Source organism: Malania oleifera, chromosome 4 (genome assembly GCF_029873635.1).
Source record: "Malania oleifera isolate guangnan ecotype guangnan chromosome 4, ASM2987363v1, whole genome shotgun sequence".
In the NCBI taxonomy this organism is placed as follows: domain Eukaryota; kingdom Viridiplantae; phylum Streptophyta; class Magnoliopsida; order Santalales; family Ximeniaceae; genus Malania; species Malania oleifera.
In genome coordinates this window covers 79,238,511-79,263,587 of record NC_080420.1, presented here as the reverse complement: position 1 = coordinate 79,263,587, position 25,077 = coordinate 79,238,511, and the positions used below count along the sequence as shown (strand labels likewise).

Below are 25,077 nucleotides of genomic sequence, written 5' to 3'. Positions count from 1 at the left end.
CCTTATTTTTTATTGTTTAGGGAAAGTGTAGACATGAAATATATTTTTTTATTATCAAAATTTACATATATTTTACTACTTTGCTTGTTGTTTGTATATCAATATATGCATATCATTTGGAATAGATTATGGAAATTTGTACCAAATCTTAAGACTCAAGTTTCTCGATTCTTAAAATTGGAATTTCCATTCACAATTCGAATCTCAATTTGAAACCTATGCTCTGAACTGCCAACCCATGCACAAAAATAGCACACACTTGTATGACCCCTCAATCATATAACCAACAAATAAAACTGAAAACAAATATACTCTGCACTTCCATTTCACTTTCTCTAGTATACTGAACATGAACACTTTAAACATACATTTTTGAGCCTTTTTTGTAAGTAAATGTAAATAATGCTAAAGAGAACCAAGGGAACACTAACCCAAAAACAACTTATTTACAAGATGACAATCAATGACCTCCTCGTATTTATATCATCTATAGCGCTGTCTCAGCAAAACCAAAAAGGCAAACAGCTTTTCTTTTTATCAGTAAAGAAAATTTTGTCAAAGGACATCAAGGGGATGTGGCTACCCAAGTACAAACAAACAAAAGAAAATCAACCCCACTGCATCTCTTGTGAGTATTTAAAAAAATAGTAAATTTTGTATCATTATCATCCTCATTATAGTCTTTCCTCCTCTTGCCACATATTATATTGAGAATGATTTATGAAAAGTGAGGGGAGAAGAAAAAGTAAAAAATAAAATGTTTTTTTGGCATAACAATCCTGTGGCAGCTACGTAACGGTTGTAGCAGCCTTTACGTAACAATCGCGATCCATAATAGCTGCTACAACCATGATTTTTCCCCCCACCGACTTCGCAATGTAACGATATCAGCAACCAAAAAAACTATTACGTAACGGTTGCAGCTGTTATTTAAAACCACCACCATGCCAACTAATTACTGTAGCAATCTAATGATCTTTTATAACATGTTTAGCTGATCCTTCGAAAGCTTTCATATTTATTTCCGCCCACACATGGTCTTAAATTTCCACAAAATTGTCAAAATTTCCGTCACCCTCGAAATTGAAATGACAATCAATTTTCGTTTTACATAATTTCCATAAAAATTTCAATGAATCGTTCAAAATTTATCAAAATTTTAGTAAAAATTGTCGAAATTTTAACTACAGAACAATATTTTCTCAGAATTCAAATGAGAGATTTAGGAGCAAAGTGAAATTTCTCTCTTAATTTATGTTTTTTTTTTTTACAAAAAGATTATTACAAGGGATTTTGAAATTACATGAAAAAATAAACTTACAAAAACATTTCTTATCTATGCATTCATGTCTAAATTATCATTATTTGTATAATAAATAGTATTTAAATGATTTAGGAATTTAATTTGTATCAGCTTAATATTTTTAATGCACATTATCTTATACACACATTATATTACAACTTTTCCACCTCATACACAACATAGATGCATTTAACTTGTAATATATTAGGCCTAAAACTTATGTTATTACATCTATTAACCATTTCTAAAGTTTCATAAAAGAATTCCATGATTTACTGCTGATTTCCATTATTTTTGAAAATTGAAATCAAAAGTGACATTGAAATCGAAATTTCCATACTTTTGGAGCTCTGAAATTTGAGTCAAAATCGAAATTTAAGACCTTGCCTCCACATAAAGCAAAAAAAGGTGAGGGAAATGAGGACAAAGGCTCTATGTTTCTTTGCTAGAGCTTCTGGCAAGTAACCCACTGCCGCCTGATTTGAGGAAAGGCCATGTTCCATAAATTCCCAGTCCAGGAGTAGTGCAAGAGGATGTGACTATAGATCCAGGCTATTCAGCAATATTCAAATTTTCCAAACACAAAAAATTCCTATTAACAAGGGACAACAGACAACCCTCTTTTTGTGAGGGTTGTCAAGGGAAAGAATATTCCCAAGAGTTGCCTCCCAAGCAAAGAAAGCAACCTTTGTGAGGGCTGCTGTTTTCCAGATGGGTTTCCAACAAAATTTTATGCTTGCTGCTGCCCATAATAGGATCTAACATTGGGATTTGTACAAGCTGTCATAAAAGCCAGTACGATGGTCAATTTCCCAATCAAAGGCATTTCCAACAAAGAAAATGTTCCTAAATACCCTTTGATCTGTAATTTGAAGGTGATTACCGATTAGGGCAACCTAATCACAGGCCAAACCCAAAACACCATAACCTCCTCTCCCAACTCTAGTGGGCCAATCATTATGCTGACAACCATATTTTGAAGTGGTGATTCCCCCTCCAAAGATGGTCCTTCTCCTTCATGAATTCCCAAACCCATTCATCAAGGAGGTTTTTGTTGAAAGCAGAAGGAGATTTAAGCCCACGCGTTCCTAATAAGTTGTTTTTCACGGCCCCCCATTTGACAAAATGATTCTTAAATTCCTCCCTGAGCTCCCCCAAAGGAATTTTCTTTGAATTCCTTCCAACCTTAAAGGCATTTGAGTGAGGTATAGGGAAGGGACATATAATAGACTCGAAGATTAGACAAGATGAACTAGATAAGGCTAAGTCTCCCACCTTTTGACAAATATTTCCTTTTCCAACCAGCCAGCTTCTTCTCAAATCTTTCAATGATGAAGTCCAAACTCCTTTGTCTTTATATTTGGCCCCAAAGGGAAGTCCAAGGTAGGTAATAAGAAAAGACCCCAGTAAGGCCAGCAAGGAGAGGCCCCCCATTGCTGCGCACAACTGAAATAACTTCATTTGTACCCAAAAATAACTTCAGAGACTGCTTCAAATCCGAGAAGATAAGATATTTCCATTTCACTCCCATGCTTCCCAATACTGATACTTCAAGAAGGCCTCCTACGATGGCTTTACTCAACAAGAGGGGCTTAACACTTACATTGCCAAGATAAAAATAATAATAATAATAATAATAATAATAATAATGAGGCAAGGGGAACACCCAGCTTAAGACCACTAGAAAATCTGACGAAAACCCATGGGCATCCGTTTGTTGAGAAGTTTGATGCGAAATTGGGGTAATAATGCATTGTTGGGTCCATCTACACCAAAGATTCCCAAAATTAAAAAAAAAAAAAAAAGGCCATTCTTCTAAGAATGTGAAGAAGTTTGTTCCAATTTACATGATCAAAAGCCTTCTCATCAAGCTTACAAACCAAACCCCCCTTTTTCCTATCCATACCATAGCCATCCCCAACTTCATTAGCAATAAAGGTTGCGTCCATGATCCACCAGCCTGCTCTGAAAGGATGTTGGTGCTGTCTTCCTAAATAGCTTTTTTAGGCTTCATTGAGAGGAATTTGGAAAAGATCTTGTAGATAATACCCCAATTTGCTTGATAAAAATCCAGTGAGAAATCATCGATGCCAGGCACTTTATCTCCATTACTGCCCTTGAGGGCTTAATAAATTTCCTCATTATTGCAGAGTCTTTCAAGCCACTACACTGCAGAAGGACTCAAGGAGCTGAAAGTGATGTCATCCACTGCTCACCTCCAGGTCTCTAGTTCGGTGTAAGGATCCTCATGGAAATTGCAAATGCCCCATTCGATATCCTCTTCTTCAATTAAAGTCTTCCCCTCCATTTCAGTTCTTGTTAACATGTGGAACCTATAGTGAACATTTGCTGTTTGATGGAAGAAACTAGTGTTTTTTGATCCACCTCAGCAAGTAATTTCCTGAGCAAAAATATTCTAGTCATACTCTCAGCATTGAGCCCTTGACCTAGTTCCTCATCATCCAGCTCCTTTATGCCATTTAGGAACATTCTTTTTCAAATGAAATTTATAGAATGATCCAACATTTCGACAAAATAAGAACACCCCCTGCATTTCCAGCAGCTCAAAGAAAATCCACCTGCAAATCTTATGCCCCCATATGCTGTTGACCATAATTTGATCCACAGAATCAGTTATAATTTCCTGCAAGTAACAACATATCCTCTCCAACCATTGAGAAAAGACTTAATCAAAGCCCTTTTTGATCTGTCAAGATCTCTCACATCCCACGGTATCAGTTTCCTGAACATAGGCTCATCTAAATAACCTGGCTGCCACCAGCCTCCACAAAGTCAAAGATCCCACCAATCTTGTCATAATTAATGAAAATTCAAATGCTTGAATTCCATATTAGCATACTTCTTCCTACAGCTATCCAGGAGGTTTTGCTGGTACCTTCTTCTCTTTTTTTTTCTTTTTTTTTTATTCCTTCAAAAAGAATCACAGCCCTATCTTCGAAGCCTTGGAAAGACACTCTTATGGTTTTAATCACCATCTTCATTTTTAAGAGACCCCAACCAGATACCTGTTCCTTGAAAAACAAACACTGCCAGCACCCAGCCCTTATAATACCTTAATCCTTGTGCAAGGGGCAGGATTGTCCTCCATGTCATCTAAACATGTGTTGGGGGCTGAACCAATGCCAGGCAGTCTTCTTCCTCCTGCAACTTCGTAGGCTCCAAATTGAACTGCCGAGTACACTTATCATCCTGCATGAGATGTTCCTGCAGAGATGGGAACTCCAGGCTTGCTCAAGCACAGGTCCCAATGCTGACCGGTATCTTCAAGTTTTCAGCACAACCTGGGATGTCATAAGTTGTGAAAGATGTGAAGGAACTGGGCTAAGGAGGCCTAGATGGAGAGGCCAGAAGAGATGAGGGAGTGAAAAGTAACTCAACTGAATTTACACTGGCAGAGCCCCAACAATCAACTTAAACTTTTCATCTTCTCTAAACCCACATTACGACAATGACTGGTGATGTGGAATCAGCTCTAGGAATCAGTATTGGAATAGTATATCTAGTTCCTAACATGAGGGTTGCTGAAATCTCATTCCAATCCCTATTCCATGCAGAAACCAGAATCCCTTTTAGCCCTTTTTTTGAGGCCTCCAAACCCAGAATTGATGCCAGTCAAAATCATAGGGAATTTTTAAACTTAATTTTGCTCCTCACCATACAGAGATCAACAAATATACATCGAAATATGTCATAAACATCCATTCATGCATGCATAGATACAAGTGTTCATGCATGATATGCCATGCACATCATGGTTTTAAATAAAGGCCATGACCGTTACATAACGCCGTTACATAACGGTTTTTTGCATTGCCGATACCGTTACACACCGCGAAATCGGTGTGAAGAAAAATCGTAGCGGCAATTACGGACCCCGACCATTACGTAAAGGCCGCAATGGCCGTTACGTAACTGCTACAAGACTGTTACACCAAAAAAAATTATTTTATTTTTTCCTTTTTCTTCTCCCATTTTCCCTCTCTTTCATAATCATTCTCAATTTACCATGTGGCGAGAGGGGAAAAAGATTATGATGAGGATAACAATGATACAAAATTTACTATTTCTTTAAATACTCACAATAGATGCATTAAATAACAATTTGAAAATAGTAGTTAGGAAAATATTTTATTTTGATAATATTAGTAATGTGATATTTATGTTCTATATTTTTCAACTTCAACCATCTTTCTTTTCTAGCTATTTCATATTTGTATTATATGTATGTCGTATGTGTCAAATAGATTAATGGAGTGTATAATGTATTTTGTTCTATTAATTAATTTAGCACACATAAGAATTTATCACAGATAAGAACAATGAGAAGTACAAATGCGCACACACCTCATTTTTCTATCAATGGTGGTCTAAAACAAATGTAAACTTGTTGCCCTTACCAAAGAACTTAGTTACTCGAACTAAATGATCCAAAATACACTAAAACTCTTTCTAAGAAGGGCTAAAAGCTTAAAACATGCAAGTACGCTAATATGCACAAGGTTGTGCGTGCTTAAAAAAATTCACGGTCGTTACACCCGCTTTCCGTTATGTAACATCCGCTACTCTAGCTTCCTGTTACACCCGATACTGTTACGTTACGCTACCCGCAACTGCGATTTAAAACCATGATGCACATACAAATGCATAGCATATCCGCACAATACATATACCTATACTCATGCATATGTTCCCTTGCAGATTAACATATACATGTGTATACATAAACATGCATACACAAATATTCACATAAATATATAATATATTTTCATACTATGCAGTGAAATCATTGACAGACCCGATTGATTCTGACTTATGTAGTGCATGTACCAAAAACTATAACACAACTTCGATTCTGATTCTGCACTAAACCAAATGAGAGGGTAGAATCTCACTCCATTCTCGATTCTAATTTTGATTCCAATCATGAACCAAATGCCATTGACATCCATATAGGCAAACTCCTGAACATTAGAATCCGCCGCCACCCCGGATCTGCCTAGATTCCTAGGTGTCAGACGTCCACATCTGAGAAGAAGGGGAAAGACTGTATCACAGCTTCCTCGCAGACATAGCACCTATTAACAAAAAATTTTCCTCACTGTTGAAGGTTACCAATGTTCAAGACCCTTCCATGTTGCTTCCCAAGCAGGACCATTAGATTTCCACAAATCCTTCAAGGAATGTTCATGGGACCCTTTCATTATCCTGTTGCAATCTCCCAATGGTAAAAATCCAATAAAAGCTATCAATGTAGTTAGCTTCCATTCCATCTTATCCCATTCTCTCTATAAATTCCAACATGAATATTATGTGGCCCAATTCTGATTCTGCACTAAACCAAATGAGGGGAGAATCTCATTCCATTATCGACTCTAATTTTGATTCCAATTATGAACCAAATGCCATTGACATCCATATAGGCAAACTCATGAACAATAGAATCCGCCACCACCCCATATCTGCCGAGCTTCCTAGGTGTCAGACCTCCACATCTGAGAAGAAGGCGAAAGACTGTATCACTGCTTCCTCGCAGACGTAGCACCTATTAACAAAAAATTTTCCTCACTGTTGAAGGTTACCAATGTTCAAGACCCTTCCACATTGTTTCCCAAGCAAAGCCATTAGATTTCCACAAATCCTTCAAGGAATGTTCATGTGACCCTTTCACTATCCTGTTGCAATCTCCCATTGGTATCCAATAAAAGCTATCAATGTAGTTAGCTTCCATATTATCCCATTCTCTCCCTAAATTACAACATGAATATTATGTGGCCCCTATAAAAATGAAGAAGCTTCCAATTCCAAAATGCAAGAATCTATCTCCACAAAACACACTACCTGCAGTACAAACATGCACAATCTAGCCAAGGCAATGAACTCCCCAAGACCTACCTTAAAATTCATGCTGCAGAAATTATAGTCAACTCTTCCAAATCCACTTTGACACCCCAACAACATCATGATCCCTTGCCTTTTTTTAACCCACTAATCCCAATCCACCCCACTCTTAACCTAATACAATTTTCCCCGCAACAGTCTTTATTTCCACCAATCGCCAAAGCCTCTTGGCAAGTAGGATGTTATTAAATAGTACGAGCGATTTAATACCCAAACCACCCTGCTTCGAGGGTCCCCACTTAATCAAGTTGTGGTAGAAGATCTTTCCACTATATTACCCCCATAAAAATCCAGTGGCCCTATGACAAAAGGAAAAGAAAGATTTTTTACCAAAAAAAAGAATCAATGATATCAAAGGAATAAAAAATAGGATATTGATTAATACACAGCCCTTTTGCATATAAGGTCAATATACAGTACACGATTTACCTGCTACTCGAGGATGGCTAGGATGAGAAGAGTGACATTGATTTGAAAAATGAAATGCATCATGCAGTTGTTGGCAACAAAAAATTCTCACTGCCATTATAGTTTGCTAACTTTATTAGGCAATGGCAAAGAAATAAGTTTGGGGTCAAATTTTTAATGATAAATAAAGAAATTAATTAATATAAGAGAGGAAACAGATATGAAGAAGAGGATATCCAAAAAGAAAAGCTAAAACAATAAACAAGAGAAAGGAATACGACACTACTCCAAACCAAAGAAACTAGAGTGATAGAACTATTGAAAATTGAGCATTAAGTTGCATACAAATGCACCAGATAACTACAAAAAACAGCACGTCTCCATAGAGTCTCCCTATCCTTTAAAAGACCCCTAAACCAAAGAAAATATAAACCATCCAAGGAAGAAAGGCTCCCAAATAATACCAAACAGATTATTCTAAAGACTAAAGCAAACAAGTCTCCCCACTCTATATCAATGGACATGCATCATAATAAAATGCTTTAATAGGTCTTCTATTCTAAATCAAGTCACTGGTGTTGAACCTATTAAGAGTCAAAATCCAAGTAAAAGCCCTTATCTTGGACGGAACTTTTGTATTCTAAATAAAAGAATGTTAACAAAGAGGAAATCCATTGAAAGCACGAGTCAAATGAATGAAAAAAGATCTGCCAAAAAATTCCCCTAGACATCCAAGGCCCAAGTCTTTCTATCTGTGCTCAAGAACTAACAGAATGAACTGCCATCACTCTCTACATTCTGTATTCCCCACCTGCAATTTATCACTAGTTGCAATCAGCATATCCTGATCATCATTTTAAGAAAACAAAATATTTTAAAAATAAAAGAAAAGGAAAGGAAAAATGCTTCAAAAAATTTCTTTACTAAGACTTTTTTCACTTTGTGCAAGTTGCTAGACTTCGTTCTGCACTAAAGCAACCAAAGGGTGTTCAATTGACCCTTATCACAATTCACAAGACACCAAATTCAATTCCCAATAGAAGACCTACTTGCAAAGCATGTTTAGGATGAGGACATTGCATCTGGCAATACACCGGGGTGGCCATTGTACCTCTATATAGATAGTACACAAAACATAAAAGGTTTACAAAATGTCAACTTGTCAAATCCAAAACCTTCTTTATCGAGATATCCTTTCTTCAATGAGTTGGGTAGTCTCTTTGGTCTATGCAGTCCACGATGAGTTAGAGGGGGGATTTTAATGTCATCCACAACTCTAGGGATAGGTTGACAGGCTGATGGCCTCTAGCAACATCAAGAGGATCAACTTCTTTGTTAGGGACAAGGGGCTCAAGGATATTCTTTTAAGAAATGATTCTGACACTTGCTGGGCATCTTGGGATAAAAAACTTCTTGTACTAATAGATTCCCATTCACCAAAGTGTGGGAAAATGTTTTCCCACTGCAGGAGACCCTCATTAGGCCTTTCTCGAATCATTAACCCATGCTTTTAGACTCTAATCCAGTGCAGTGAGGCCCCAACCATATAGATTTGAGAAGATGTGGTTGACCCATGAGAGTGTGGACATTTGTTTTTTTTGGGTGCCCGGGGGGGGGGGGGGGGGGGGTGAATGGAGGAGGGTGGTGGGGGTGTCAGGTCGAGAGTTTGGAAGGCTTTAAATGGATGAAAAGGCCATAGTTTGGTAAGTTTAAATTAAAACAGTGCAATAAAAAGGTTTTCAAGAGTGTCAGAGAAAAAACAACATTTTCTTTGGAATTGACAGTGGTTATTAGTAATGATTTGGAGGTGTTATTATGGAGGAACTAACATGAGTTAGCAAAAAAAATCAAGAATGAAGTGGGCAAGGGAGGGGGATAGCAAGTCGGGCTATCTTCATATGGTGGCCAATGGAAGGAGGAAAGGTTTTTCCAAAGAATTGGATCAAGATTTAGGGAGTTTTTTTAGGGGTCGTATATAGATTTGAGAAACGATAATAAGCATAGTAGTCAGAGGCGCGAGGCGAAGGCGCACGCCTCACAAAGGTGAGGCGCACAACAATTAAAATGCTGTAAAATGCCTATTTGGGGTAATTGATATATGAACATATGAATATCCAGTAATATTAAATTTTAAAATTCCAAAACATTCAATAGCAAAATTGGAAATCTAATGAAATTGTCAAGGCCTAAAGCATCAACAATTCAACAAAGTTCAACATCAAAATAAAAGAGTACAATAAAAGATTTCAAAGCCTAAAATCTAAATATCAGCTTAAGTTTAATTCAATACTAGTGAATTCTTAAGTTATGTTGGTCAAACAACCTTCTGTAGTTTAATACTTGTTGATTATTATATTAATTACTACGAATCTTCAAATTGCATTTTTTTCTCAATTTGTAAAATATATTTTTAGAAGTTTAAGATTAAAATAAAATTATCAACTAATATTATAAGACGAAGAAGAACTGAAGAAGAAGAAGAAGAAGAAGAAGACGACGACTTACGAAGATTCGAAGGTTCAAAGGCTCGAAGACGAGCTCGCTGCAAGTTCGAAATGTCAAAGACGAACTCACATTGCTGATTTGAAGGCTCGCAGACGAACTCATGAAGGCTCCTGCTGCTTCGAAATGTGGAAGACACACTCACGAAGGGTCATGCTAATTCGAAATGTCGAAGACGAACTCACGCTACTAGTTTGAAGGCTCAAAGATGAGCTCGCAAAGGTTCTTGCTGGTTCAAAGGCTCGAAGACGAACTCGTGCTGCTAGTTCGAAGGCTTGCGAAGACTCCTGCTGGTTCGAAAACTGCAACAATGCAAGACGAACTCATGAAGGGTCGTGGGACTTCGAAGGGTCGAAGAGGGCTAGGGCTCTGGCCTTTCTTTATTTAAATAGGCTCAAAAATTTCAAGGTGCGCCTCGCGTTACTTGACACCCCTCTACGCCTCATCGTGCCTCTTACAGGTTGCCTCGCCTCACATGGTATGAGGTGCTGACCTCCACGCCTGTCTGCGCCTCGCGCCTAGGCGCGCTTTTAACAACTACGATAATGAGATTCTCAAACCTTCAGTATACAAAAGAGTATGCAAATAGATTTTGATGCTGAAAGGCATTGATTGGAGTCTCATTAAGGTAAATTCATCAAAAATGGCTCACCCATTTGAAGTCGAAGAAATTTTTTAAATGGTATTTGAGATGAGTAGGGAGAAAGCTCCTGTGCTTAATGGTTTCATGAGAGCTTTCTTTAAGGGCAATTGAGAGTTTATTTTTTTGCAGGAGAACTTTTTGAAGTTCTTTAAGGAATTTCATTGTAATAAGTAATAGTGTGAATTCTACCTTTATACCCCTAATACTAAAACAGGGAGGTCTACAAGGGTGAGGAACTTCAAGCCTATTTATTTGGTCACTAGCCTCAACAAGATTCTTTCAAAAGGTCCTATCTAAAACATTGAGGGAGGATTTGGGTGATGCAGTGACTATGGCCATGCCTTCATTAAACACAAACAAATTTTATATATGGTGATGGTGGCAAATGAGGTGGTCGAGGATATGAAGGGTAAAAGGGGGTTTTTAAATTGAGCACCATAAAAGCTTATCACACGGTGAACATGTATTTTTAGGATAAAGTGTAGGTAAGGAAAGGCCTTGGGGCTGTGCAAAAGTGAATTAGAGGTCGTTTGTGTTCAACCAGTTTGTCACTTATCATTAATGGTCAGCCTACAGGGTCCATTAGGTCTTTCTATGGAGCTTAGGCAAGGAGATTCATGATCTCCACTCTCTATTCTTTATTTACTTTGATGGTAGATGTATTAACTAGAATGTTTTTGTAAGCCAAGAGTGTGGGGAAAATTATAGGGAGGAGATGGAGGTGTCATGCCTCCAATTTGTCCACAATACTTGGTTGTCTCTCAAGGGCAATGTAGTGAAATTCCTAAAGATTATTACTTTGTTGAAATTTTCCAAAAAATATTTCGGGATTAAAGATCAACTTGTCCAAGAACAAGGTGACAGGTAATAATTGGAAGGAACTTAGAGAGGTTCAAGGTCTTGGCGGGCTGCGTCTCTTTAGGCAGGCTGCTTTCCTATCTACATCTCTCCCTCTCGAAAACAACCCTAATACCATGGCCTTTTGTGGACCTATGAGAGGGTAAGTAAGAAGGTGGAGAGGTGGAAGGAAGTGGGTACTTATCTCAAGGAGGTTGTATCATTCTCATTATTGCCTCCCTTTCCAACATGCACATTAATTTTATCTCTCCTTTCAGAGTGCCCATGAGTGTTAGTAGGGTTCTTCAGAGGCTGACACGTGACTTTTGCTCTGGTTTGGGGAGAATAAAAGAGATCACCTCGTAGTTGGGACAATTCTAAAATCATCTCTATAATCTGAAAATGATTGTAGAGGTTACCTTTAGAAGTTAATTCCCTATGGGGCAACGTGATAGAAAGTAAATATTGGGTTATCAGAATAGTGTAGAGGAAGTGGCATTGTTTCTCAAGCAAGCCCTTGAAAGTCTTCTATTTCCCAAGTTGCTTATTTGTTCTTTCCTCTCACCCGTCTTACAATGGATACTGTTGTAACGGTAATAGGGTTCAGTTTTGGGAGAATTCTGGACTGGCGAGATCACTGCAGATGATGGTGCCTCGTCTTTTTAGGACCTTTTCTCTTCACAATTCACCTATCAGCTTGTTCTTTTCTTCGAAAGGGGTTCTCTCTTTCTTGGGATTTCATTTTCTTAGCAATCTCAATGAAACTCACCAACATGCTCAATGCTCTGGATTTTTTTGCTCCTATTAGTAGGGACGATGAGAGAGTTTGGGAGTGTGGCATTAGCCCCAAGGTTTCATGGCCTAATTTTGATGATAACAAACTATAAGCAAACTAATTACTTTTGAGTTTGAGCTGTACTTAATAGGTTTAAAATATTTCAAGTTAGAGAAATGGACAATGCTTGAAGACTTGATCAAGACATTTCTATTACATATTTGTTATATTTTTCAACATTCTCTAAGTGCATAGTGTATAAGTCTCTTAGAATATCCTGAAAAATATGATCAAGAAAAGGAAGTTTTCCAATCACTAACTCAATCCCATTGATGAATTCTATTCAGCAGAATATGGAGGTACTTATGGCAGAATGGTAATGCCGAATCACTCATGTTATGATCTTCTACATTCCTAGGTCTTCCCGTTCCATCATCTGGCTTATGTTCTTCATGTAGCATTCAGACCGAATGACTACAATAGCCTGTCGTGCAGTGCTATGCCAAAAGCGAGAGAAACCCCATCCCTCTCTTTCCTTTTTACGTCCCCATGTTGTGGCATAAATTTAACCAGAAAAAAGACTTTAATTTGGACGACTCTTCTGGGATGTCAGCCTGGGGCGGTCAATCAGGCTCCATGGGCTGGTCAACCAGGCTTGGCAGAAAGGCCAAGCAGTCAACAACCCTCCTTAGGCCAGTCAACCGGCCGTGGCAAAAGGCCTGGGCGATCGATCAGTCTAATAGACAAGTCAACCAACCCTGCTTTTCGAAGACCCCAACAGTCTAATCAGTACTCTAATAACTGATACCTGGTCAACCAGCCTCTAAGATAGGTCAACCAGTCTAAGCAGAAATCAGACTCCAGTGGGCATAAATGGCTAGTTTGGCCAAGAACACTATATATATGCCCTCTAAAGCCCAATGAACAGTACCTAAGTTGTTTATATTGATATTTGAAAGTTTCAAACACTCTCTTCTCTCAAAAATTCTCCTTGTGCTCAAACTTGCTCATTCTTGAGAAAGTTTAGAACTCTTGAGCCATTACTTTGCATATTCTTTGAGAGTTAGTTAGTGCTTTCACTTGTATACACACCTAGTGAGGTTTTTGTTGTATTATTCAAAAACTCTTGTATTTGGTGACCTTGCCACCAGGTGAAGCAAGGGGATTGTAAGAAGGGTTGATCTACTGGAATCCCAAGTTATTTGACCCTTGAGAGAGTGGACGTAGGCTTGAGAAAACTGAACCACTATACAAGTTTGTGCATTTCTTCTCCCTTTCTCATTTAATTTTGTGTACATGCATTAATTGCTTGTGCATATTTAATTTGGTTATTAAATTTAATTTGTAAGTAACCCAATTCAAACCCCCCCTCTCTCCACTTGCCTTTTGCGACAAGTGATTCCTCAAGTTTTTCTTCTACTAAATCTTTTTTCTTTCACCTTATTAAGGAGAGAGATTTGAAAGGGATGGTTTCTCTATGTAGATTTTGAGCTCACAAATTACAAGATGCCATGTTAGCACTTGGAACCACATGATGTCGGTCCAACATCACTTTAGTGGGTCCAAACATTAACATAACATCTTGTGATTTGTGAGTTCCAAATCCCTCATGGAGTAACCATCCCATCCCTTCTAAGCATTTATCCTCTTTAAACTCCTTCCCCCAATCATTTTCCTTTGAGCCACATCATTTGGAAGGCAAAGGTTCCATTTTAGGTTTTGGACATTCATTTGAATTGTTGTATCCCTTAAATAAGATGTATACACGTAACATGTTACAAAGTAGAAGACCATGCAGAGGTCTTAGCCTTGATATATGCTTGATGCACCGTGAATCCAATGAAACGAACATTCACCTTTTCCTTCATTGTTCAGATGGCAAACCATCATAGGAGGTCTCTGTTCTTTTGTTTTAGTGAAGCTAGGTCACTCCCTGGGTCTTAGGGGATCACAAAAAGGGAAGAGCTTTATGAATCTGTGTGGTTTTTGAGAACCTTCAAGGATCACACGAGCTCTCCTCATTTTTTATGGGATAAAGTTGTGTTTCAGGCCTCTTTTTGGGCCCATTCTTCAGGTTTTTTCAAGGTTTTTCGCTGCCCAAACTGCAAAGGGATTGGAAGGCAGCTCTATTGTGATTGAATCCAACTTTTCTTTTTGTTTCTTTTAGCCTTTAAGATGACAACTTGTTCTCCTCTTATTGAACCTTGTTTGTTCTGTGAATATAGTTTTTTTATCCAAATAATAACAGTAATTATTAAATATTATTATTATTATACAATCAAGATCAGTAGCTACTTTTTGGTGCAGAACAAGAGTAACTTGGATCTAACAATGAGGCATTAAGGCTTAAAAAACTAGCTCCATTTTTAACATAAAATTTCAGTTTTAGTGTCATGACTTTATTTTATATTTAAAAAAAAAAACTTGTGAGGGAGCTTGCAAATTTTATTTGCGACAAGTAACAATCTAGTTTAATAATTTTCACTTTAGGGGTTTCATTTCTAAATCCACATAACTTCAGTTAGTTAATTGTGCTAAAGTTCAGATATTTGGAGTCTAGGATTAAATGCAATTGCTGTTACAGAGAGTTTAAGATTAGGAATAAATTTTGGTTCTTCTTTAAAAGTAAGAAGAGAAGTAATTCATTAGCATCATCTTCTTGCCACCACTCTTTCCTTCAAATAGAGCTTCCTTGGCCCATACCATGTGGTTTCAAGCTGCTTCAGGTTGAAACTGCAAGACATGACATGTGTATATGCCTGCATCTGTTTATGTGTGTGTGTTTTTTTCCTATAAAAAAAAAGTCCATAAAGTACCATTTTTTTTTATCAATGTATTAGTTGTCTTATGATCTCAGTCTGTATTTCATGGATCAAACAATTTTTTTAGCAAAGCACATTAACAGCAAGGGAATGAAAACTCACTGAAGTTACAAACTGGAGTTTCAGGTTAACTGCTATCCTGGCCTCCAACAATTTACGGCAGCAATGTCTGGTCTAGATGGCAACATCTGGGAAACACCATGACCTGAAGGAAACACAGCTATGAAGTCAATCTAAACATAGCCTGCAGTTCAAGTCATAGAAGCATAAATTTTCTTAAGCAAAACCAAGCATGTTTCAAAAGCAGTGACACCTGGAATTGGACCTCCAGCAGGCAAAGCATTCGGGGGTTGGAAAACCACATTGTTGGTAGGAGGTCTTTCAGCAGGTGGCCGAAGATAACCTGCAATTTCAACTTCATTAAAAACTACCATCAAAACATTTAAACAAGCATCTCAATACACCATATGAATTATCAGCATGTCAGCTAAAAGCACAATTTAAAATATCGTCCACATATTCATCCTAGAATGGCTTTCAGTTTAGAATACTGTCCACTATCCATTTCTAAGGTGTGTTAAATTTAGGTTTAAAAGGTCCCAGCTAATGACTGCACAAAATATCAAATCACTCAGGATTAAAATTCCAAAGCATTCACCTCTTACTCATGGCACGTGTACAATAAGGACAAAACAAGTATCAGCTCAGACATATGAAGAGGCATAAGATACAAGAAATCCTTGGAAATCTGGGCTACCATAATTTAGCTTGTGTTTTAAGATATCATGAAGTTGATATTCCAGCACTTTTAAACCTTTCAACAGTTCAGACTAAAAGAAAAATGGTTATTACAAAAGGCCAGCAGCTACGATTTCCACATCTTTTGGGAAGGATATCATGTTAATGTTATAAACAGACTAAGAAAGAGATCAAGAGCCTCCAGGATTAAAATCAATTTTAGAAAACATTTTATTAGGCTCACAAAATAGAGCGCTCCATCACATGGGTCCCTACGCTCATTAAAGGGTATAAGGCAGTTCAAAAAAATAATAAGGGCAGCTAGCACTACAGAGTTTTTTTGGTCATTCCTCACCTCATTGTTTTTTTTCCCTTTTTTCCCCAATTATGAGCCAGAACCTTCCTGTTTGGGACAATTTCTCATTGAAAGCAATTTCATAAGACAAATTTAGTCATCGGCTAGCCTTCAACTTAGTTGACAAGTAACATTCTTGGAGTTGAAATTTGATTTTGATCAGAAATTACTTTAGGATGAAAGTCAGTTGTTGAGGCTTCTCCAAAGCCAATTTTAGGTCAAACATTACTTCTGAATGAAAGTGTTTAATGACCATACAAGCCGTTTTACACTGTGAAATCACTTTTACTACAAAGTTCAACAAACACTAAGTTGTTTCTCCTTTTTTTCAGATGTTCCCTTATCTAGTACAGGTTTTGTGTTGTATATGGAAACTTCCTCTCTTTTGTCGTTGTACTCATTTTCCACCAAAAACTTCTTTTGCCAACCCCTTACACACAAAATTAAATAAATAAAATTATTCTATTGATGCCAAGACATATATACAAATGCACGATATTGTATGCACACAAGCCCATGCATTCAAATACGAACTACCGGAACTCACATTAAGAAAATCTCTTCTAAAAAAAAATGGTGGGTTCCTAGCTTCAAGAGTAACCATAATTTCCGAGAATAAATTGTCAAACAAGGACATTAAAAGGCTTCCAATGTCTTCTTAATCGACTAACGAGAGTACTATTCACTTAAACAAACGATAAAAAAAGGAGTGCTGACCATGCCTACACTTTTTTACGCATGTGAAACAGCAGCATCTGCAGTGATTTTTCTTGTTGACTTTTTAATGATTTTTTAATTCAAAAAAACAGTGTTTTAAAAGGCTCAATTGAGGCTCACCTCAAGGCAAGGCATGCCTAAAACGCCTCAAGGCTCAATCTAAAATATACCAAATTCCAAAAAGGACAACCCATTAAATGCTGAGGCTTGCACATTTTTATAAAAGGCACGCCTTTTGAGCCTTTTTAGTTGAGGCTTACGCATTTGGGCATGTGATTCTCAAGTTAGAATTGGTTTTTAACTACAAGTTTGTGTAAAAGGAATGTCATAATGAGTTGATTACTAGAACTCTTGAACCTCAACCTTTCCAAAATAATTGAGAGTTGTATCTTAGATCATAAAAATTGCTTGAACTTTGTAATGGTATAGCTATCTCTTCTCATGATTTATGTCATGTAATCGACTTAGCAATTTTTGAATGGCAAACAAGTAGTTTGCAAAGTATATCTTTTTATTTTTTACATTATATTTGTTATTTTCTTAATTTTTTTCTTTATTTTAAATATATATATAATTTATTTAACATATTTTTATCTTTACAAAAAAATTCTCAAAAGGTGCCTCAACACCTTCAGGCCTATGCCTCGCCTTTAAAGGGCTAAAACACCACGCTTTACGCCTTTGCCTTTTAAAACATTGTAAAAAATTAATATCACTGAAATGCATTAAATTCAGTATTTCTGGACAAGGTGTTGCTAGAGAGCATATATTTGAAATTTAGCCTCTTCACACTACAATTCCTGTAGGTCAGCTATATGAATCCTTCTCATTTTTTTTGAAATCTGGTCCCTCCCGAAATCAAGTTAACAACTTAACACAGAATCTCAGAATTTATTTTTCCTACAGCTTATCAAATTTATAAAAAGGGGAAAATAAAAAAGTAAAATAAAAATAAAATGCATGCATGCACTCATATACACCCACCATACCTTCTTGGACAAAAGGTGGGCCTGAACATGGAGTTCTCCCTCCGCTCATCCACACACTCCGCTGATTATCTACATTTAATTCGCCAGAGGGCATCCTCCACTGTTCATCAGCAGCATATCGCCTCCGCCCGTCAGGAAGGGACGGCAACGAATATGGGCGGGCATAAAGATGTTGCTGATGTTGCTGTGCTGTGGGCTTTGGATACGAAAAATGACTGGGTGCTGTTTGAGGAGGTGGAACAGGATGGAAAGGTCTCTGTGCAAACGCAGTATTACCAGATTGAAATTGGTGGTTGGCTTGAGATGTTTGGGGGTTCAAATATGCATCATTGTGACCATATTCTAATGGTTTTGATGAATTATATCCAGAAGGTTCTCTTGGATTTTGAACTCCTGTTGGCATGAAACAAGGTGAAGGCTGGGGAAACATCTCACTTTTCACAGCAGCATCTATGTGTCTCCCATGGGGGGCATTTCCAGGCATGTGAACTAGTTGGTTTCCCTGCATACAAGAAGAAAAAGTTAATTATGTATGCATATACATGTAAAAGGAAAGAAAAAACAGCAGCAAGGAGTTTTTACATTAGGGGTGCCACAATATTCACTAGGTACAGATGGTTGATAAGCCACATTTGGTGAAGACGATGATCGTGGGGGTTGAGATGGTATTAAAGGTTGAGACAATAATGAAGGTTGGGGTGGTAGGGGAGGTTGAGCAAACAATGAGGGCGGTGGCCCTGAAGGTGGTAAAGGAGGTGGAGGTGGTTGTGATGGAGGAGGAGGTGGTGGCGGTGGAGGCGATGGAGATAACGGTGGTGGTGGCGGCGGTGGAGGTGGGGGGGGCGGTGGTGCAAGTGGTGGCGGTGGTGAAGGAGGCAAAGGTGGGGGAGAAGGAGGAGAATCAAGTGGTAATGGGGGAGATCCCTCCGGCAAAGGGGGCAGATCAATTGAAATATTTGAAGTTGATTCCAATATCCTATCACAACCCAGATGCTGCAAGTCCATCTCCATGGAATCATTTGCGAACAAGGGTTTTTCATCTTTTGGGTGTCCAGACACATCTTCCATTTCAAGCTCACCATCCACGTCCTCCAAGATGCAGTGACGCCTGTCATTTGGAGTGACCATACATGTTTCTACCTCACCCAGAGCACGGATGGGTTCTATGGGTGATGCATCACCAAGTTCCTTGCTTGGAAGATCATCTTCTTCGTCTTCAAAAACATGAGAAGATAAAAAACCAGGCAACTGAAATGTAGCATTGCTGAAACAATTGCCAAACATTTAGTATGTCAACACAACATGGGAAGCGAAAAAAATAATAAAAATTAACAAACTGCAATTTGGATTAACGCCTGAATAATGTCTGTAACAAGATGGGACTTCTAAGTTTAAGAAATGGAGACTGCAGTTCTACTCTATGAGTATGGAGTGCTGTACAAATTAAAAGAAAAAATTATGCATAAATATGTGAAATTTCTTAGAAAAGACGAACAAAAAAATCCAAAATATCAAATTCTAATTTGAACCTGCATAAAATAGAGCACTTGCAAAGTAAAATCCTATCTAATGAAATCAAACAAATGGGAAAATTAAAGTTTACAAATTTATTCAGCCAACAAAGTATGCAATAGTCATGGATGCAATCAATTGTTGCCTCAAGGACCTACAAATTCTTGAAAGCATAGATCAATTGCAGCTCATAACAAAAAAGAAGCCGTATAAACAACTATTTTGATGCTTTTATTGAATTATAACCCAATTAAAACCCCACCATGCAGTTACAGGTCTCTCTGTCAGAACTGCTATCATACCAGAAGAACTTTCCTTGTTAACAACAAATAAAATGTCGTGGAAATAAGAATGGAAAGAAACTAATAATGTTTGTCAAATCACATACGAGGTTGGAAGGGAACATGTTTCTTAAAAGTTCATCCATTCAGTTCCAAAAAGCTATTTCTAGTCATTGAAAAGTCATCGTTCCTTACCTTCTCTTTCTAATGTAAACAGTAGTACACAGAATCGACACAAGCACACGTGTGTGTGTGTGTGTGTGTGTGTGTGTGTGTGTGTGTGTGAGAGAGAGAGAGAGAGAGAGAGAGAGAGAGTTCATGAAGTAATGGTTGAGAAGCATGGTCTTAAATTTCCATGAAATTGTTGAAACTCCCATCAAACTTTCTGAAAATTGAAATTACAGATAATTTCTGTTCCATTGAAATCTCCATGAATCACTTGAAATTTATCAAAATCTCAAAATTTCAGTGAAATTTGTCAAAATTTTCATAGAGACTGAAATTTATTTAAAATTCAAAGTTGAGATTCAAACTCATATTGAAATTCTCTACTTTTTTTTGTTGAAACTAAAGATTTTTACAAGAAGGATATGAATACTTTCAGACTTAGATATCATCTGCAACATTCTTTTAATAGCTAAATAAATTTATTAAGAACAAGGGTAGATAGGATTACAACCTAGACGAGGACACGAGATCCTCAAAGCAGGAAAAAACAATATAAACCAAATCTATAAGAAAATTAAAAACAACAAAAGAAGCAAGAACTACCAAACCCTAAGTTAAAAAACCTCTCTTTAACCATTTTAATTGACCATTTCTGTAAATTATCTACATTAGCATCATAAATAGTATTAACTGATTTATAAATTTAGTTTAAATTAACTGAATATGTTCGAAGGGGAGCCTTGGCCCAATGGTGTGGAGAGCGACAAAGTCCACAGACCGCCGAATTGACACCAACGAGTAAAATCTCCTTGTGCTTCAGGACCCCATAGTAACAACAAAGAATGTGCTAAACTATTAGCAGGAGTAGAAACTGCGGCAGTTAAAAAATTGCAGCCTTCCAAATAGGAACTGGCCAATCCATGGGTATACCATGAAGTTGTCAGTGTGTGGTTTGGAGGTACAGGTTCATGACATGGAAACAGTCTTGCAAAATCCAAGGCTGTGTACTATAAACCCATCAGGGTCCACCCATTTCCCAGACCCCGCATCATGGGAGCTTTGTGCACCAAGCTCTCCCCACCCCCCAACCAGTTAAGTAAATATAACACTATTATTATATAATATTTATTGCACCTTGCACACCACTTATATGTCCTTAATGCATTTCATTTATAAGATTTAGTTCTAAATATTACATTATAATATGTATTAATGGTATCTAAAGTTTCATCAAGGAACTACATGATTTATTGCATATTCCGACCATTTTTTAAAACTGAAATTAAAATTGACCCCAACATTAAAATTTTCATCAAAAAATCAATAGTTTTGAACTCTTGAAATTTAGTAGAAATCGAAATTTAAGACCCAAGCAGCGAAAAGTCACAGGTGCATTTTTAAATAGTGCACAGCACTCAAAATCTATCTGTTTCACATTTCTATACTCTAGATACTCATTTGTCTCCCCTCATTGTAACACATTCACGAGTAAATATCGTCCCCAACTCTTTTCAAACCATACACAAACAAAAAAGTGTTCTCGTGCTCCTAAACAAACCGTAATCCTTGTGCTCCTAGAGTGTCCCTAAACTTAGCAAGAAACTCCACAAAGAATATCCCAACGAACTACTCTAAATATATAAGCAGCAAATACATCTCAATTATGATTCCCACAAAAGAACATGAGAAAACATGCACATCAAAATTATTTATAGAAACTTCAAAAAGCGGAGTCCAAGGGGAATCATAGCAACTTAAGAATCTAGGTAGAATAAAAGCATTACTGGCCCACAGATCGAGGATGAAATCAAATTGTCAAACAGACCACAGTCCATAGCCTTGAGTATTCAATGAAAGGTATTCGCCCTGATCCTCTCAAAAATAACTATCAAAAACCACCATATCATCAATCCTCCTAATTAACGGTTCTCCCTTCAATTTCTTCCAAAATACTATAATGCAGATATTGAGAATGGGAGATCAACATAAATCATGCAAACTCATGAGAAAATTTTGGAAAACTGGCTCAATCCACCCACAATCTAACTTCAAACCAAACTTCAACCCGCAAGTGAGTATCCACAAATTTAAATAAGCTTTGTCCCAGTAAAATGAGGCATTTCTAGCGCACACAGCTCACTGTTACTAATTTTTAGGGTTTTTTATTTTTAATGGAGGTGTTTTGAACTCTTTCGGTTCTGATAACAACATGTTTTGGGCTTGGGTCATGGTTTTGTAGACTATTTAATAGACCTAAAACGTTTTAACCAGCCAAGAATTTTTCATTTGCCATTCTTCACCAAAAATCCTTATTCCCAATTCCTCTTAGCATGCTAGAAAGCTTGCTTGGTTCTCACATCTAAGACTGCCATAGAATTTAATAGCCTTTTTCTCCGTGCAATAAATAAGAAAATTGTTTCTTAAAGCCAATTTCTGAGAATACATGCATCATCTATTTGGAGTGATTTAAAAGAATCTTCTGAGGGATTCATAAAATCCATGTAACTGATCCCAAGGAACACTAGCATCAACCCATGTCATCCTTTTTGCTTCCTATTATTTCTTCACCTTCTCTTTGGTTTCCATTTGTCAACATCCACAACCAGAGTTCAAGCCTACAAAGAAATCCCCAAACCTTTTCTTAATACTCAAACCTTTTGGCTCCTTATAAATGCACCACAATCCCACTCCTGCAGCACCAAAATTTTTAATTAAAATTTACTTTAATTATGGAGTTATGCCTGATTGGCAGAGATCTGCTCTCTTGGGTCCCACTCCCAAATATTGGTACTCTGGTCTCAGATCCTTATGCCACGTAATCGAGATTCCAGATCACTAGAAGTAGTGATCCAATCTCTCTAGTGCTCAATCAAACAAATGAATATATAGTTTAAATAAATTGAAGAAGCTAAAAGATTTGGATTACAAAATAGTTAGATGAAAGAAATATAGAAAGTGGCAATCTTACCATATGTACTTGACGCAATCATGCCAGATGCCACCTAAAATATTTAATACCCAACCCAAGCAAGTGCTACAAAGTACTATGACCAATTACCTCCCGTGTGCTTGAAACAGAGCTCGATGGTATATCCCAGGCCCACACCCGCAGGACAATGCAAATGCATGATTTAGAAAAATATGTCTAGAAATTATTATCCACTTTCTTCAGCATAAGAGTACAACCCTAGCCCTTCCGCACTTAACATGAATGTGTTGGTCCTCAAAAGGCAGCCTTGTCCATAATATAGACACCACTAATGATTGTAAAAGAATCCTCCAATTCATTCTACTCACAACTTCCATGCTACAGGATTTTACAATTTATGATAACTTTCCTTTTTTTGACATGTAAATAATCAGAACGCATTCAGTGGTAGGCACAGAAGGCTGTCAAGCCCTGCACGGAAGCAGTCTTATTTACGAGACAAAAAATAATAATAAAATCTGTAAAATTCAGAACAGTTATAATATGCTGCCCAGTATTAAAGTGTGTTACAATCCGTTTTAAGTTTGTTACAATCCGTTTTCAGGTAAACAAAGAGACATTCCCTCTCCCTCAAGAAGTCTTCTACACCTCTCACTCCATACCGTCCATTTTAAGGTGCATATACGTTAAAAATATGACAAATATTTTTTCAAGAAGCGTGAATATTATTTTTTTTTTAAAAGACAAGGGATGAATATAATAATAACAATTGTCATCATCATCATCTCACCTCCCATACTCATCAACAAGCATGCCTTCCATCTCTCGGATAGGATCATCTACAGCACGCTCAACTCGGGATGGGCGCCTAAGGAAAAAACCAGCAGCCATCTCATCACTGGAAACTCCAATGTCATCCATGTAACGCCGAAGAAGAGAATCGGGCAAAATTTTCCGCTCAAGCCATAAACGCAGTACCTAGGATAGACATTAATGTGCAATAAGAACATAGTAGAGGTACCCACAAAGGCAGAAAAGGTACAATTACCTTAAGACACTGCCGACGATTTTCGCGAGCACTAGCTCCAGGTGGTGCAGCAGCACCTAAAAGACGAGGCAATGCAGCCTGAACAGTAGGAATATACGAGGCTCCAGCAATGCCTGAAGAAACAAAAGGCAGTCATTGGCAGACGTGTTCAAATAGCTGTTATTTCCTTTTGGACGGAGGAAATACAGGAATGACTAATTTAAAACAACTAACAATAATTTTAGCAATCATGAAACATGAGAATCAGAACATGTTTTCCCAACAAAAGGATAAAGATTTTCACCAGAGACAGCGATTAATGCACAATCGCACTAGAAAGAAACTGAATGTATTTTTGGGGGGAATATCATTTTCAATAAATTTCGTTCACAAGTATATCTACCTTTCTGGCTATGTGAGCATTGGGTAATAGAATCAACAAGAAAGAAAAGATCCACTCTGCGATGAAAACTTGGCTCACTTTCCAACTTTCTAATGAGAAGTTCCACAACCTGCATTCAATAAGAATATTTACAAAGGCAATTCATATTAGTTTTATGCTATAAAGTGGGATGAGTTTTAACTCAATAGCAAGAGGGAATTTTAAAAACAATAATAAAAAATAGGGGATACCACTGACACAAAAACTTCTAAGCAACATCAAGGTGCGACAATTTTCACTTGATGCAATTTACTGCAAATATAGAAAACCTAAGCTTGTGGGCAGTACGTAACTTTATTCACTTAAATCAATTCTCTAACATTTCCAACCCTCCTCTGAGGAACTAAATGGGGCCTCCATTATGTGGAGTTTCAAATTTTGGAAAGTGAGATGAGCAGAGTTCAAACCATGGCCTTAAAACTCGGATCGATGACAAACACGGTGAAGCCACCGGATCAGTTTGCCGGTGGGTCAAATCAGTAATCAAACCAGTGACATCAGCATTTAATACACACACGCACACATCCACACAACAACAACAACAATATATATATATATATATATAAAATATTACAAATATATGGTCATAAATTAACAATTATCCATTCACTAATTATATTAAAAAGTAATTAATAGAAATAATTTAATAAAATTTACAATTTTTTCTTTGATAAAATATTCAGGAAATTTATTAGTCGTTATCATATTAA

General features: G+C 37.3%; 1 protein-coding gene across 4 annotated transcripts in view; it reads right to left on the bottom strand.

Moving 5' to 3' along the window:
* LOC131154063 (ENHANCER OF AG-4 protein 2-like) overlaps positions 1–25,077 on the bottom strand; it is a 122,201-nt gene that overhangs the window by 76,403 nt on the left and 20,721 nt on the right. For all 4 annotated transcript variants that reach the window (XR_009136317.1, XR_009136318.1, XM_058106558.1 and 1 more), the window contains 7 exons: positions 24,329–24,437; positions 23,947–24,059; positions 23,689–23,876; positions 18,591–19,272; positions 18,009–18,510; positions 15,523–15,612; positions 15,312–15,414 (listed from right to left, as the gene is read on the bottom strand). Coding sequence is in view for 2 of the 4 variants with exons in the window: in XM_058106558.1 (XP_057962541.1) it covers positions 15,344–15,414; positions 15,523–15,612; positions 18,009–18,510; positions 18,591–19,272; positions 23,689–23,876; positions 23,947–24,059; positions 24,329–24,437 (1,755 nt within the window). In the remaining 2 variants the exon portion in view is untranslated. The remainder of the gene's footprint in view (positions 1–15,311; positions 15,415–15,522; positions 15,613–18,008; positions 18,511–18,590; positions 19,273–23,688; positions 23,877–23,946; positions 24,060–24,328; positions 24,438–25,077) is intronic.